The 16,673-nt window shown below is 36.8% G+C and overlaps 1 protein-coding gene and 1 non-coding gene across 2 annotated transcripts in view; one reads left to right on the forward strand and one right to left on the reverse strand.

Moving 5' to 3' along the window:
* Positions 1 to 3,405: 3,405 nt before the first annotated feature.
* On the forward strand, positions 3,406 to 3,530 carry LOC132055048 (U6atac minor spliceosomal RNA). Its single transcript, XR_009414511.1, has one exon. It is a non-coding gene; the product is annotated as a U6atac minor spliceosomal RNA (small nuclear RNA).
* Positions 3,531 to 6,474: 2,944 nt separating this feature from the next.
* LOC132054304 (non-specific phospholipase C4-like) overlaps positions 6,475 to 16,673 on the reverse strand; it is a 16,590-nt gene continuing 6,391 nt past the window's right edge. Inside the window, exons 4-5 of the mRNA XM_059446346.1 lie at positions 11,778 to 11,948; positions 6,475 to 6,818 (exon numbers count right to left, since the gene is read on the reverse strand). Of these exons, the coding sequence (XP_059302329.1) occupies positions 6,475 to 6,818; positions 11,778 to 11,948 (515 nt within the window). The remainder of the gene's footprint in view (positions 6,819 to 11,777; positions 11,949 to 16,673) is intronic.

A 16,673-nucleotide genomic window follows, 5' to 3' on the forward strand; every position in this document is an offset into this window, starting at 1 on the left:
GAGAAAAAGTCCCGAAACAAATAACAAAAACACAGCAGCTGTCCGGCCCTAAATCAGGTGCTAAATGATCACGAAGCTCACTTTTGACAAGCCCACTAAAATCCTTGCAAAATTTCACCCAAGATAGCCTTTTGAATCACCCAATTTGTCCTTCAAATGAGAGAAATGGTGTTTTCAAGTTTTGAAGGAATGCTGAAATTTTGAGGGCAAACTTTAGGGACATAATTGGTATTTTCAAAATTGTTACGCCAGAAAATTCAGAAATTGCAAAAATCTTAGTTTTAGCACCCGAAACTCATCCGAAACCTCCCGAATACAAACCATATATGCATTTCAATCATAAAATACGTTCCGGACCTACTCGCGTACTCAAAACACCGAAAAGAGGTTATCTTGACCCGATGTTCACCGTGGTCAACTCTATATCTAACTTAATTAGCTTCACTCTTGAATCCCTCGGGACCCGAACCAATGACTCGACTAAGTCATAAATTACATTCCGAACCTATAAGAATAGACTAAACTTCAAAAATGACACAATTACCCCTGGTGTTGACTTCGGTCAAACGCCTTCATTTCTTTAACTTGGAAACTTCCAACTTCCAAAACCACTAAAACAAATCCAAAACACGTCGGATTACCTCAGGAACCGCCCCGCCCATCCCCGCATGTCATAAACACCGAAATAAAACTACGGGAAGGATATTTTGGGGAAAAGAAGTCTAAAAACTCAAAATGACCTAGTGAGTCGTTACACATAAACTCAAATCCTGACTTCGCCCTGAAAGTGGGCATCTGGTGGACACAAACTAACTGATGCCTGAGTTCAAATTCTGTTATTGACTGCAGCGTTGAATGATGAAACTGAGAGCTGAACGAATTAACTTTTGCAGAAGCCAGAAAGTAACACTGGTGAAAAAAGTCTTTGAATTTGGGGTCCTGACACATGATTTGTTCAATTTGTATGTTGAATAAATTTATAAAACATCTCTAAAGTATGATATTGGTATTGTTTTGTTTCTGAAAAGGAAAGGTGTTATTAACGTTGTGCCTCCCTTAGGCATGCTGTAAGATTTTTGTGGAGTGGAAAGGAAAAGTAAAAAAGAAATACCTAGCATATAAAGCTACTACGATCTAGTCGTTTTTTTAAAATTTTTGCTTGGACTCATCCCATATAAGGGATAAGGCACTATTACCCCCTGAACTATACCCGAAGTTGCTACGACACACCTTACCTTTTCCTGAGCCCTATTACCCCCCTAAACTTATTTAAAATGGAATAATTACCCCCCTAAACGCTGATGTGGCAAGGAGAATGTGTTTCACTCTCTTTGAGAGAGTGAGAAACATAAAAAAGGAGAAAACTTAATTTTTTTTTCTTAAAAATCGCATTTTCTTAAAATTTGAAAATAAATCTAGTCTTCCACATTTAGTTTTAAAAAACGGGTTTTCCACATGTTAAGAAAATAATTAATTTTTTCAAAATTTTATAAAAATTCAGTTTTTTTCACATTTTGGCAAGAAAAACACTTTTCCGGATTTTATTTGAAAAATAAAAGTGTCCTAAGAAAATGAAATCATGAAAATCAAGATTTTTTAAGACATTTTAAAAAAATAATCAAGTTTTCCATATTTTTAACAAATCCATTTTTCCATATTTAAAAAAAAAATCATTTTTTAGTTTTTTTTTCTTTTTCAAAAACGGGTTTTAAAAAAAAACAAATTTTCAATTTTTTTTTTAAAAAGGGTTTTAAAAATCATTTTTTAAAAAGAAAATTCAATTTTTTAATCCCTGTGTTTAGTTTTTTTTTTTTTAAATGGGTTTAAAAAAAATCAAAATTTCAAATTAAAAAAAAAACGGGTTTTAAAACTCTTTTTTTTTAATGAAAATTCAGTTTTTTATTTTTATTTTTAAAAAAATTGACACGTAAGCTGAAAAAATTAAAAAAAAGAAGAAGAAGAAAACAAATAAATACACATGTGGCAAGGAGAGTGTATGTCACTCTCCCATATGAGAGTGGGCATCAGCGTGTAGGGGGGTAATAGGACCCTGGGAAAGGTAAGGTGTGTCGTAGCAACTTCGGGTATAGTTCAGGGGGGTAATAGTGTCTTATCCCTCCCATATAATGCAAACAATTCAATTTTTGTTTGAGAAACATGTATTTAGTGTCTCATGTGTGACGTAATATCTATTTCTTGGATGGAAGTCAAGAAAAGATTGTATTCTTGCGAGATAATATCTCAAATGGTTATTGTTATTTCATCTAAAAAGTCACTCAACCTATTTAAGTGATTTTTAATTATATTTTGCTGATTTTTATTTAAAGTCAAAATCGTAAAAAATAAAAAAGTACTCATGTTAACCATTTTATTGACCCGCCCACTCAACCCTTTTAAAAATATATTGACCAAGACCTTTTAAAAACATATTCATAGAATTAAATCATATTTAACTTTCAATTGCACTCCTCAATCATAGTTATCGACTTAGATGACTTTCTAAAATTTACATTCATTGTACTAAGGAAAAAACAACAAAATATCCAATGAATAATAAGAAATTGATTCAGTCATTTTCATGGAGTTAAATCGTATTTGACTTTTAATTGCATTACTGAATCACAACTTAACAGATCGACTTAGATGATTCACTTACAAACAAGTTGTGAAATCTAATTAATATTTAGTTAATTAGTAATAGAGCTTTTTCTATACAATAAGTACAGGTTAACCTATTATACTAAATCAGTAATTATTTTTATCAGATTAACAATATGATTAATTTTTATTTAGTCGGGTCAATAAAATGGGTACTTTTTTATTTCTTACAATTTTGGCTCTTAATAAAAATCAGCAAAGTATAATTAAAAATCACTTAAAGAGGCTGAGTGATTTTCTAGTTAGAAAATAAAGTTGAGTGACTTTCTAGGCGAAACACTAATAGTTGAGTGACTTTCTGGTTAGAAAACAAAGTTGAGTGACTTTCTGATTGAAACATCATTAGTTGAGTGACTCTGGGGCTAGAAAAACAAAGTTGAGTGACTTTCTTAGTGAACAACGCATAGTTGAGTAACCATCTGAGTTATTATCTCATATTCTTGCACGAGGCCGAGGATGAGGAAATGAAAACCCTATATATCAGGAAAGGAAGTTGAAATTTGTGTAACAACAATAACATAGTCAGTGTAATCCCACAAGTTGAAATTTGCGGAGAACCAAATATTCTTTAAGATAATTCTGGTTTTATAATTTGCATTTTAGGATCAAATTTATTGTTAATTGTCATGATACTGATTCAGCTCCATGTAAGGTAACTGCAGTATGATTGGCAAAGAAAAATCAGATTGGCAAAGAAAAATCAGAAAAAAGAACCCCAAGTATGATTACGCAATCATACGATATATAGTGTTCGTTGAAAGGAGAAATGGTTGCAATCTCCCCTGACAGGGACAGGAACAGCCTTCGGGCTTTACCTCTTACCAGACACATCCGGTTAAGGCTACTCACTTAGGTGGATCTTACCCCGTTAAAAAAAAAAAAAAAAAAAAAAAAAAAAAAAAAACTATATGATATATATGCTCAATGTCCAAATTGATCCAAGAAGTATATCATTTTTACTTGCTAATGATAGCTTGACCTGGTTGTTATCACAGCAAGAATAGAGGTGTTGAGCTCAAGATTCATTGTAACAAGAAGAAATACAAATTTGAAACAAATAGATACTTTTATACGGAAAAGGGCCAAAATTACCCTTGAACTTTGAAAAATAGTTCATTCATACCCTTCGTTATACTTTAGGGTCAATTATACCCTTACAGTTATACTATGGGGTCAATTATACCCTTCCGTCTAATCGTTTTACGTGGCATCATCCTAGCCCTTCAAAATTATTTTACCCTCAAATAATTTTTTACTCACTAAAATAACTCAATCCGACCCGAATTTTTTTTTTCAGCAAAAATAATACGGATAATTTTTCCAAAAAAAATATAAAAATAATTCCTTATTATTTTTGCTGGAAAAAAAAAATCGGGTCGGATTGAGTTATTTTAGTGAGTAAAAAATTATTTGAGGGTAAAATAATTTTGAAGGGCTAGGATGATGCCACGTGGCAACAGTTAGACAGAAGGGTATAATTGACCCCATAGTATAACTGTAAGGGTATAATTATTTCAAAGATAACGAAGCATTATGATTTAACTATTTTTCAAAGTTCAGGGGTAATTTTGGCCCTTTTCCGTACTTTTATATGACTAAGGGGCAATTAACAGCTGAAAACTAAATACCCCAGTTAGAATTTAATTGTTTTATTTTTTTCAATTCACGCACTTGAAAGAGTGTGTATTCTCGTCATTTGCCTCATCAGAGTCTAAGGGACACGACTATCAAACTGCCAAGTTCGGGGGTAATCCATTGAAACTTGGCTCGTCCTTAAAACGGATAATCCGTTGGAAACTTATCGACGAGCCAAATTTGGACGGCATCTATTGAGAAACCGCTGATTTCTAGACAGACGTCCCATTGGAATTTGGCTCGTCCGTGAGGGATTCTCAACGGGAAGTCGAGCCAAAGTCAAAATTAGCGAGCATTTGTTAGTGTATTACTAGTACAAAAGATGGTTTGCCTGTATGAGATTTATTAGACTGCATTTTGGACATAGTTTATATATACCTGAAAATAGAAGGAGAATCATAAAGAGTAGTGATGCTTTTGATATATAAGACAGAACTGTACAGATGATGACTGTGATTATGGCAGAAGATATTTCAACATTTTGGGTGGCGGACACAAACACTAAAGGAAAACCTTTGTTGGAATGTCTGTTCATCTCAGCTTAGAGAAAAGGCCCAAAATCATACATTATCTTTGGGCTTAGGTTCAAAATCATCCATATAGTTTCAAGTGGAGCACTAATAATACACCATATTTGCAAAAGTGGTGCACTTTTGCACACAACCCAAACGGCCGGTTAAGTTTTAGCATATTTGTTTTCATCTGCTCATCACATGACCACTTCACCAAAAAAACAAAAAATGAGTAGTCCTTCCGTCCCCAATTGATGTGACATATTTCGGATTGAGATTCAAACGAGCCTTTATTTGACCGTAATTTATTCGTATGTCTTTTAAAAATTTTGAATTATTAATTATTAAAATTATATAGTACTTTTTTACGTAGCTTCCAAATATATTAATTTTATTTTAAAAAACTTAAAAATTTGTCCGAATTCACAACCAAACTAAAAGATTTAACTCTCAAATTCCGAATTGTGTCACATAAATTGGGACAGATGAAGTATTAATTTTACAGATGAAGTATTAATTTTACATATACAAAGGGAAAAAATAAATTAAATATATATCTTGAAAATTAATGAAGAACCAGTTCTGTTTAAACATTTTTAGCCAAAAGGAAAACGGATTGGGCCAAAGAAACGCTGGATTCCCATTGGTTTTTATTGATCAACGTGTCTCCAACAAACAAAAGCGTCTTGCTCCTAAGTTTCCCAAGCAGCAATTTTGGTATAAACCTAAATTAGTAGTCATAAACACATTGTCTCATAAGAAGTGAGCATTTTAATCCTCTGCCTTTTCTGCCCAGTCTCTATTTCTTCTTCATCCTTTTTTTTTTTCAGTTCTCAATTCTCACAACCTTTTGCTTCCATTTTATATGCCTATATATTCACATGGTATATTTAATTTGATTCAAAGTAGGAGCTGCTCGTGATTCTCCAGAAACTAATTGTTCTGAAACCTCACTGCATGTGGCTTAGATAATTAATGTATATCCGTTGAGGTTATGACGCAAATAACACATTACGAGTGGGTAACGGTAGATTGAACATTTTATTTTGCTTGGTGAAGTGGTGATGTGATGAGCAGATGACAACAGATCCGTTAAAACTTAACCAGCCGTTTGGGTTGTGTGCAAAAGTGCACCACTTTTGCAAACATTGTGTATTATTAGTGCTCCACTTCAAACTATTTGGATGATTTTGAATCTAAACTCAAAGATAGTGTATGATTTTGGGCCTTTTCTCTCTCAGCTTATTATGGACACTTCCGCAGTTGAGTTATGCAATTTTGGAACTTGCTTTTTTATTTAAGTTCCCATTTTCCAAATTATTTTTTAACTTATCTTAACCACAGATGAGAGGAACATGTCAAGAGTGCAACCTATTGCAGTTTTATAATCAATCTAGCATTTGAAATTGCAACACAAGACTATAGATTAAGTAGTTAAGTTTGTGTTTGAGATGCAGCTGAGCTTGCTGCCTCTATTATACAATTTTGCATCTTAGATGCCGGTTATAAGAAGAAGAAAAAAAGGTCTACACCTTCATAGGAGTACATGCAACCTGAGAAGCAAAATGGAAATTTAGTTCCAACCCTCTTGCTAAGAGCAAACTTATTCCTTTACATGTGAGGTGTTGAAGAATTTATTAAGAGTAAGTACGAAATTGTAAGAGCATCGTCACTGATCACAAACTATACAAGAAAAAAACTTGGAAACGAAGGATTTGGATTTTCTTGGAGCTCTCTCAGCTGATAATTCTGTTGGTATTAAGATAGTAAAGTCATGTCCACCACTTTGTATGGCATTTTCAGCTTCATCCAAGAATTTCTTGAATGCATTATGAACATAATCAGCTGCTTTAGCAACATTCAGTTCCTCCACTAATTTGTGTGGATAAGAGTTCTTCACATGGTCACCACATAATACTGCTGACATTTGTACCATTTCTGCTTGATACTCTGTTAACTTTGCATCTTCTTTTGCTTCTGCCTCTCTCAATCGTACTGGCTCTGCTAAAGTTTCTGCAATCATAAGTAGGACAGCAAGTTACTCAGACAAATACCATTCGACCATCTTATTTTGTAAAATATGTACACAGTGTATATATAGGTAGTGCACAGTTTATACTAAATATACATGTACTATAGATATCTATACATATGAAATACATACCTATACACATATAATACACATCTATACACACCTATACACTACCTATACAGCCGAAGTGTATAGGTAGTGTATACTTCGGCCATGTTTGGTAAGCTAGATGGCGAAAGGATATATTTATGTAAGTATCCTCCTATCAGAAAAATAGGCAATGCCAAAAATCTCAAGAAATTCCTCTGGTGTCCTTATAATGCCTGATACTGGATAAATATGATTCAACACTCAATGCCAGCTCTAGGGTGAGGCCGCTAAGGCAATTGCCTTAGGCCCCCCATAATTGAAGGCCCCAAATTTTGTTATTTTATACTTATATTATTTATATATAATAAAAATATAGTTAATAAGGAGATTTTTGGAGCAGTATAGAGATGGGAAGAGCAAACTTACACATGGTGCTCATTGACCAGGAAAAGGCGTACGATAAAGTCCCTAGAGAGGTCCTTTGGAGATGTTTGGAGTCTAAAGGTGTACCCGTGGCTTACATCAGAGTGATTAAGGACATGTATGATGGAGCCAAGACCCGGGTTAGGACAGTGGGGGGTGACTCAGAACACTTCTTGGTCATGATGGGGTTGCACGAAGGATTAGCCCTTAGCCCGTTCCTATTCGCTTTAGTGATGAATGAACTGACACGACATATTCAACGAGAGGTTCCGTTGTGTATGTTATTAGCAGATGACATAGTACTGATTGACGAGACGCACGCAGGAGTTAACAATAGGTTGGACGTATGGCGACAGACTCTACAGTCTAAAGGGTGCTGGTTAAGCAGGACTAAGACAAAGTGTCTAAAGTGCAAGTTCACTGTCGTAACACAGGAGGCAGGATGCGGAAGTGAAGCTCGATGCACAAGTCTTACCCAAGAAAAATAGTTTCAAGTATCTTGAGTCCATAATTACAAAGCAATGGGGAGAATGATGATGATATCGCTCATCGCATTGGGGCGGCGTGGGTGAAATAGAGGCTCGCATCTGGGGTACTGCAATAAGAATGTGTCGCCAAGGCTTAAAGGTAAATTCTACAGAGTGGTGGTTAGACCGACCATGTTTTATGGGGTAAAGTGTTGGCCAGTCAAGAACACTCATGTTCAGAAAATAAGTGTAGCCGAGATGAGGATGCTCAGATGGACGTATGGACATACTAGGAGGGATATCATTAGGAACGAAGTTATACGAGGTGGAAGTGGCTCCCGTGGCTAAGAAGATAAAGGAGGCGAGACTAAGATGGTTTGGGTATGTGAAGAAAAGGTGTATCGATGCGCCAGTAAGGAGGTGTGAGAGGCTGGCTATAATAGGAGTTAGGAGAGGTAGAGGTAGTCCGAAAAAGAACTGGGGGAGATGATTAGACAGGACATGGCACAACTACAACTTACTGAAGACATAACCCTAGATAGAAAGGTGTGAAGGTTGAGGATTAGGCTAGAGGGTTAGTAGGTAGCCTAGTGGTCACCGTAGCAGTAGTATTAGGTAGTAGCCGTGTAGTTTCGTTTCTTTAATGTGATTACTATCTATTACCTCATTTCTTATTATCGTGTTATATTTGTTGCCATATTTCTCTTGATACCATGCTTTTTACCTTGATATTTGTTGTCACAATCCTGTCTTTTTTTTCGAGCCGAGGGTCTATTGGAAACAGCTTCCCTGCCCCATAAAGGTAGGGGTAAGGTTGGCATACATCTTACCCTCCCCAGACCTCAGTTGTAGGACCACACTAGGCATGTTGTTGTTATTAAAAATATTGTTAATAAAAAGGTATTAAAAATTCCTTGAAATATGATATAGGTATTTCAAATAAACAACCCAAATTTCATAACAAACATGTAGGTATGAAAATGAATAATTTGATGACGATATTAATAATTAAAATCAAGTCTTTTGTAGTACTCTTATTATTTAGAATTGATTTTTTTGCTAATAAATAGCGGATCAAGTCATTTGTTCTTCAAGTAAAATAGATCTACTTAAACTATTACAAATGTATGAAATTGTATTGACATACGTGGTGGTAAAAAAAAGTGAGATTATTAGAACATGAGAATTTATAAAAAGAATATCATCGTGAGTTTCTCTTATAAAAATATTATGTAAGTCATCTTGAGTAGATGTCGAGATATCCCTACTGGTTGGAGCTAGCAGATCACCAAGTGAATGATCCAACAACGTGCGATATGGTTCGAACATACAAAAAATTAAATACAGTTAAGAAATAAAAACTTTTGTTAATAAACTTAAGGCCCCTTATTGTGGTTTGGCTTTAGGCCACCAATCTCGTTGAGACGCCCCTGTCAACACTTATCATGTGTAATTCTATCTTGGACTAACACAGACTTACAAGTGAAAATGTGCTTACCAAAAGTTAGCTTTGGTACCATATCAATCAAAGAATATAAAACATCCAGCTCAAATCCTTAAACAATAGGTTTTGTAATTCTAACTTCCTCAAACTAAGGTTGAACCCATCGGGAGACACTTGTGGTTGGCAGCATTTTCACGTAGATACCTCAATTAAGACTTGTACCATTTAGACACCTGAAGTAGAGGTCGACTGTGCCATTTAGACACTTTTCGCTGACATGGCAACTTGCGTGATTTTCACACAAAACAAGCGTGTGGAAAGCCCAAAATATAGATCTTTCGTTTTTCTTTTCTTTTTATTTCTTCTTCTTCTTTATTCTTTTTCTCTTTCTTCTCTACTTAATATTCTACCATTAACATATCTTCCACCATTGCTATCTTAATCACCGGAAAAAATGAAGAGCGCCACCATTCTCTAAGAATATGTGGCCTTTTTGTATAAATCAAAATAAAAAAATAATCTTATGTCTTAAAAAAAAGTTCAGCCAAAAAATGATTGGAAACAACGGATCAATGAAAAGTGTTCAATTAATTTGGAAATTCTCTGCAGGGAAAGGTTATTAAAGAAAAAGAATAAAAGGAATTTAAGATACAAGTGAGACTCTGAAGAGTCACGCTAATAGAGTATCCTCCAGGATGAGAAAGTAGCGGGGAGAGACAAAGCACAGTGGAAGAAGAGTTCTAGAAAAAGAGAGAAGGAGAAAGAAAAAAAATGGGCTTAAGGGCGCCGCCGGGGAAAAAGGGGTGGGGTTTAGAAAATAAGTATTCTTATTTTTTTTTTTATTGCTGGAAAAATAGTTTTTCTTTTCTTTATTCGTACAAGATTTTTTAAAATTGTTGTTTTGCACCTAAATGCCACATGTCCTCTTTTAATTAGTGGTCATGTCACGTCACCCGCAAGTATATTAATCGATGATCCTTAAGCTAGCTGCTAACTTCACTCCCAATTTCCGATCTCTAAAAGCAATTAACAAATAAAAAATAATATTTAGTTTGCAATTTAGACTTAGAGAGAGAGAGAGATTGGAGAGATGGTAGGATTTTTTGTGAGAAAAATGAGAAGAAGAGAAGGTATTTATATTAGTTGGGAAATAGGGTTAAAACGTAAATATACTAACTTGGGGGTTAAAATTAATTATTAAGGTGGTAGGGGGGTTTTGGGGAGTGTTTGGGGGGCCAAAGTGGCAGTTTATAGCCGTTGTCAACTGCTAGAATTGCAAATGGCCGTTTGTGCAACGGCTATTTTCAGGCAAATTTTAAAAAGAAAATAATTGTGTTAACTATTTTATTATTATGTGTAGTTTCCTTAATGAAAAGCATTGTGGCCGAGTTGGTAGAAGTGCAGGTGAGTGCTCCTGAGTCATGTATCCGAGCCTCCCTCACCCCATAATTAATTTTACAATTTAAAAATGTAAGGGTCGGGACGGGATGGGCTCAGGCCGGTGCGGGTCGAGATTGGAGCGGGTCTAGCAGGATCGGGTCATGCCGGACAAGCTCTGGTCCCATCCCGAGTCGAACCCGCCTAGCTGCAATCCCCATCCCCTATTTTCCCAGTGAAAAGGGTGGGCCGGGTCGGGATTCGGGATGGGCCGGGGAGGGATCGGGTCCCGGCCCACTGGCCAGCCTTATATTACATACACTTTGTAATTTTACCTGATTATTAAAAAAGTGTCAAATTGGAACAACTTCTATGTAATATGAGTGTTCAATAAGTACAAGTCTTAGTTGAAGTGTCTAAGTGAAAGATGCTGTCAAACACAGGTGTCTCCTGATGGGTTCAGCCTAAAACTAAATTAATGTTGTGCATCTTAAGCTTGCGACTGATAACACAATAACTATAAAAACATAAATAGTTAATTTGTAATTTTTGGTCAGGAATTGGCTCGAGCTTTGGCAAATAATGTGTTAATGATAATTATACCCGATTTAATTACATATATAAATTTGTAATCAATATACATAACTCCCGACTCGTTAGATAAATGCAATTGCATGCTGTTAGTCAAAATGAAATGAGGAAGTTAATCAACTTCACCAGATTGATCTAAAAAAATAAAGGAACTAAAAAAATGATAAGAGCATGTACCTAATGGATACTACATTAAAGAAAACTACTTTACAATTGTTCATAAACTAGATATTTAATTTAGGGAGAAACAAGAATAACTAATTTCACGTATTGTTAGGAAGTCACCCAAGTTAAATGACTATTGAGGTGCGTGACATCTCATCTAAAAGCTTAAGTTATTCTGAGAAAGACATTTTATTTATTTAATTATATTTTTAATGCACTCTCTCACGTGTGGACCTGATTATTTTTTTATGGGCCAAGCACGTGGAAATTCATTTTGATTGGTGGTGGTGTAATTGATCGCAAGACCTCTGCCTGCTTTATACCATGTTAAAGTGTTTGACCATCTCATCTAAAAGCAATTCAGGAAGAGGAAGAAAAATTACCAGGACAGTCTGTTCTTGGAGTAGTTCTGGTTATGAGAGTGTCAAAGGTGCCAGCCCATGCATCACGTTGAGTTAGGAAGTCATCCAACTTAAATATCTTCTTCACAGTTGCAGGGATTGAAGAATGCTCAAATTCAGAAGTAGCGTATGGCCCTGACGGCTTATGTAACACTGCATACATATAGAACATAACAAATGCATTGATAAGTATGCACTGAATTCGAAATTATTCCGCTAAATGGCCGATTTATAAAATAAAAACGATTTGCTAATTAAATTTGTGATCTGAAAATGAGGCATTTAATGCATAAATTACCCATTAAATTTGTCCTAAAAACTCACTTACACACTTAAACTTTACAAGTGTTCTTTTACCCGAATATGAGGCATTAATTGCACTCTGAATAAGAATATGGGGTAAAGAGACGCCCCTAAAGTTTAACTTTGTAAGTGAATTTTCTGGACAAGTTTAGGGGGTAATTTATGCATTTAGTTTTGCATCTTTGAAGATAAATACATTAGTTAAAACTGATATTTGGTGAAAGAAAATTTTGTTTGACTTTGAAGTAACAAAATAAGATGTTGACACCCAAGGGTGGTACATAATGCTAGCTGACTGAATGGGAAAGGTCCTAAGACCAGGATTTAAATTCTAGTAGTGATAAAAAAAGAAAACATTAAAGGTTAATTTCGTTTGGAAACAAGCTATACTGGGGTTACAATGTAAAAATCATCATACATGATTAAAGAATAACGAGATTATTGGTTCATTACTAAAAATGGGATATACCAGTTATACTACTATAAAAATATACTAGTATTTAGTTTTACAAAAGATAAATTTCTATTTAAATCTTTGCTTTCTTAAATATTTTTTAGGAGAAGCGCTTTGGAGAAAGGGCAAATGTGTTATTTTAATATTTATACTGGGACTAGTAATCCTGGAATTTTATCTTATCTTGAGTGTGGTATAAAATAATTCAACAAATGTAGTATAAAAAATCGTGAGACTACTGCGTCGAAATAAAAAATTAACTAAGCATAAGGTAAAATAATCCTACATTTACAAGATTATCCTCCTCTATCCTAGTAAACAAACAACCACTTAATTATAAACTACGCTTCCATCAAAATGAAAAAAATTACTCCCCTCAATTATGCTGCAAGTCATTTTTCGTAGGCCTGTCTTGACTTTTAACTTCATGTTACTTACCACAGCTACCACTTTTTAGATGTTATAATTAATTGTTTACTCAACAATTTCATCAAACACTCCTCAATTTGCTAATATTATAATTAAATTTTAATAGATATTCTTTCTCAAAATTATTTTTTAACCCCAACCAAACACGAAAAGCATTTTCTAAGGAAAATAACTTTCTTTGTACCAAACACACTAAGTGGTTTTTTGTTGTCTTCCTAAGCCAGCTTGATGGGTAGAGCTATGCACCCATGTACCCTGTTGGTCGATATTAGAAACAACAACAACAAGCCCAGTATAGTCCCACCATGTGGGGTCTGGGGAGGGTAGAGTGTACGCAGACCTAACCCCCACCTTGAAAGGTAGGGCGGCTGTTTCCGAAAGACCCTCGGCTCAAGAGAGGAGAAGAGAGGAAGACAAGAGGAAAACAAGACAAAAGGTCAGATAGGGCCAAGCATATCGAAAACAATATGATAACACGAATACCAAAAGCGAGAAAGTCATGGTAGAACAGTCCGGGAAGAAAGGAGTATTAACTACTATAGATGAATAAAATAATCAAAGTACAACGGCCCAACAAATATAAGCAGCAATCAGATGCATAAACCAAAAGGCAATAAACAAATGAGCGAAACTGCAACTACTATGGTGAAAGGGTAAGCCACCTAGCCTTCTATCCTAATCTGAGTCCTCCACAACCTCCTATCTAAGGTCATGTCCTCGGTGAGCCGAAACTGTGCCATATCCTGTCTAATCACCTCTCCCCAATACTTCTTCGGCCTCCCTTTACCTCTCCTGAAACCATCCATAGCCAACCTCTCACACCTCCGCACTGGAGCATCTCTGTCTCTCCTCTTCACATGCCCAAACCATCTCAGCCTCGCTTCCCGCATCTTGTCCTCCACCGATGCCACTCCCACCTTGTCTCGGATATCTTCATTCCTAATTCTATCTCTCCTAGTTTGTCCACACATCCACCGCAAAGATTCGCATTTCCGCGACTTTCATCTTCTAAATGTGGCATTTCTTGACTGGCCAACACTCCGCTCCGTACAATAAAGTCGGTCTAACCACTACTTTGTAGAACTTGCCTTTAAGTTTTGGAGGCATTTTCTTATCACACAGCACTCCGGAGGCGAGTCTCCATTTCATCCACCCTGCACCAATACGATGTGAAACATCGTCGTCGATAACCCCATCTTCCTGTATAATAAACCCAAGATACTTGAAACTTCCTTTCTTTTGAATGGCCTGGGTACCAAGCCTCACTTCCTCATCCCCCTCACGCGGTACGCCACTGAACCTGCACTCCAAGTATTCTGTCTTGGTCCTACTCAATTTAAATCCTTTAGACTCCAACGTCTGTCTCCAGCCCTCCAGCTTATCGTTAACTCCGTTGCGAGTCTCGTCAATTAGGACTATGTCATCTGCGAACAACATACACCAAGGCACCTCGCCTTGTATCTGTCGCGTCAATTCATCCATCACCAAGGCGAATAGAAACGGCTAAGAGCCGATCCCCGATGCAACCCCATCGAACAAAGTGCTCCGAGTCTCCTCCTACCGTCCTTACTCCGGTCTTAGCTCCATCATACATGTCCTTTATCGCTCTAATGTACACCACAGTACACCTTTAGCCTCCAAGCATCTCCATAGGACCTCTCTTGGCACCTTGTCGTAGGCCTTTTCTAGGCCAATGAATACCATGTGCAAGTCCCTCTTCCGCTCCCTATACTGCTCCACCAATCTCCTTACAATATGAATGGCTTCTGTAGTCGAGCGCCCCGGCATGAAACCAAACTGGTTCTCCGAAATAGACACACCTCTCCTCACCCTCATTTCCACCACCCTTTCCCACACTTTCATAGTGTGACTTAGCAAACTTGATACCTCTATAGTTGTTGCCTTTGAATGTCTCCCTTGTTCTTGTACACGGGAATCATTGTACTCCATCTCCATTCTTCCGGCATCTTCGCTGTCTTGAAAATGACATTAAACAATCTAGTCAGCCACTCCAAGCCTACCCTGCCTGCATTCTTCCAAAATTCTCCAAGAATCTCGTCGGGTCCGGTCGCTCTTTCCCCTGCGCATCCTACGAACAGCTCTCTTAACCTCCTCAACCTTTATACTCCTACAATAACCAAAGTCGCGACGCCTATCAGAGTGCTCCAAGTCTCCCAACACAATGTCTTTGTCCGCTCCTTCGTTCAAGAGTTCATGAAAGTATGACTGTCATCTCTGTCTAATGCGGGCTTCCTGTACCAACACTTGGCCATCCTCGTCCTTGATGCACTTCACTTGATCCAAGTCGCGTGCCTCTCTCTCTCTCTCGCCTTGGCGAGCTTAAATAGCTTCTTATCCCCACCTCTGTCCTCTAGTTCTGCATAAAGGCGTTCAAAGGCTGCCGTTTTAGCTGCCGAAACTGCCAACTTCGCCTCCTTTCTCGCCATCTTATACTTTTCCCTATTCGTCCGCTTCTCTTCATCATCCTTGCTATCTACCAGCTTCATATATGCCTGCTTCTTTGCTTCTACCTTCCCTTGGACTTCTCCATTCCACCACCAATCCCCTCGGTGCCCACCACGGCGGCCTCGTGAGACCCCCAATACCTCTCTAGCTGCTTCCCGAATGCAGCTGGCCGTCCTATCCCACATACTGCTCGCATCCCCCTACTATCCCACGCTCCCATAGCCATCAACTTCTCCCCCATCTCTAGGGCACTAGACGGAGTCAAATTCCCCCACCTAATCCTCGGTCGGTCATCCACAACCTTCTTCTTCTTCTTCCTTCTTCCCTCCAAATCCATCACCAATAACTTATGTTGGGTCGTAAGATTCTCACTCGGTATGACCTTGTAATCCTTACAGAGGCCTTTATCAACTTTTCTAAAAAGCAAGAAGTCTATTTGCGTCGCAGCCACTGAGCTACGAAAGGTTACCAAGTGCTCCTCCTTCTTCGAAAAACTCGAGTTGGCTACCACCAATCCAAAAGCCTTTGCGAAATCCAGAGTGAGACTCCTCCACCATTCCCCGTCCCCGAAGCCAAATCCTCCATGCACCTCGTCATAACCCCTCGAAACAGACCCAATGTGCCCATTGAAATCTCCTCCTATGAATAACTTCTCAGTAGGCGGTATACTTACTGTTATACCCCATTTTAAACGGGTTAAATTAAGGTACAACATATTGATGATTCCTATTAATTGATTTTAAGGAGTCGCCACCTAATTAATTCTAAGGTGAATTAGGGCACCTAATTATTAACTTAAGGTAAAACTAACCTCCGTTAATAGTCTGCTTAACCAGTGTGATTCTAGGTAAGGGTTCTATATTATCCTAAAGGGAAGGGGTTAGGCATCCTCTAGGATCCGTTAACTTACGGTTATCCGGCCAAACTTAGGTTAATTAATTAAAGCTAAAAAATGACTTACTCATATTGCTAAAGTTTGAAGAAAAATGTAATAATGTTGTTAAAAATAGGATTTACAAAAATAATAAGTTGCATGAAAGATGTCTTTAAATGCTATTTTAAAATAAAATTTATAAAGGTTATTAAGATTTTGAAGGAAAATATAATGATACTATATAAATAATACTTGTGAAAGATACAATAATTTACTTATGCATAATAATTTTCAAAGAGAAGGTTTTAGCAAATGCGAACTAAAAATTATATTATATGAATAGAAAATCCTA

The sequence above is a fragment of the Lycium ferocissimum genome, chromosome 4 (genome assembly GCF_029784015.1).
Source record: "Lycium ferocissimum isolate CSIRO_LF1 chromosome 4, AGI_CSIRO_Lferr_CH_V1, whole genome shotgun sequence".
In the NCBI taxonomy this organism is placed as follows: domain Eukaryota; kingdom Viridiplantae; phylum Streptophyta; class Magnoliopsida; order Solanales; family Solanaceae; genus Lycium; species Lycium ferocissimum.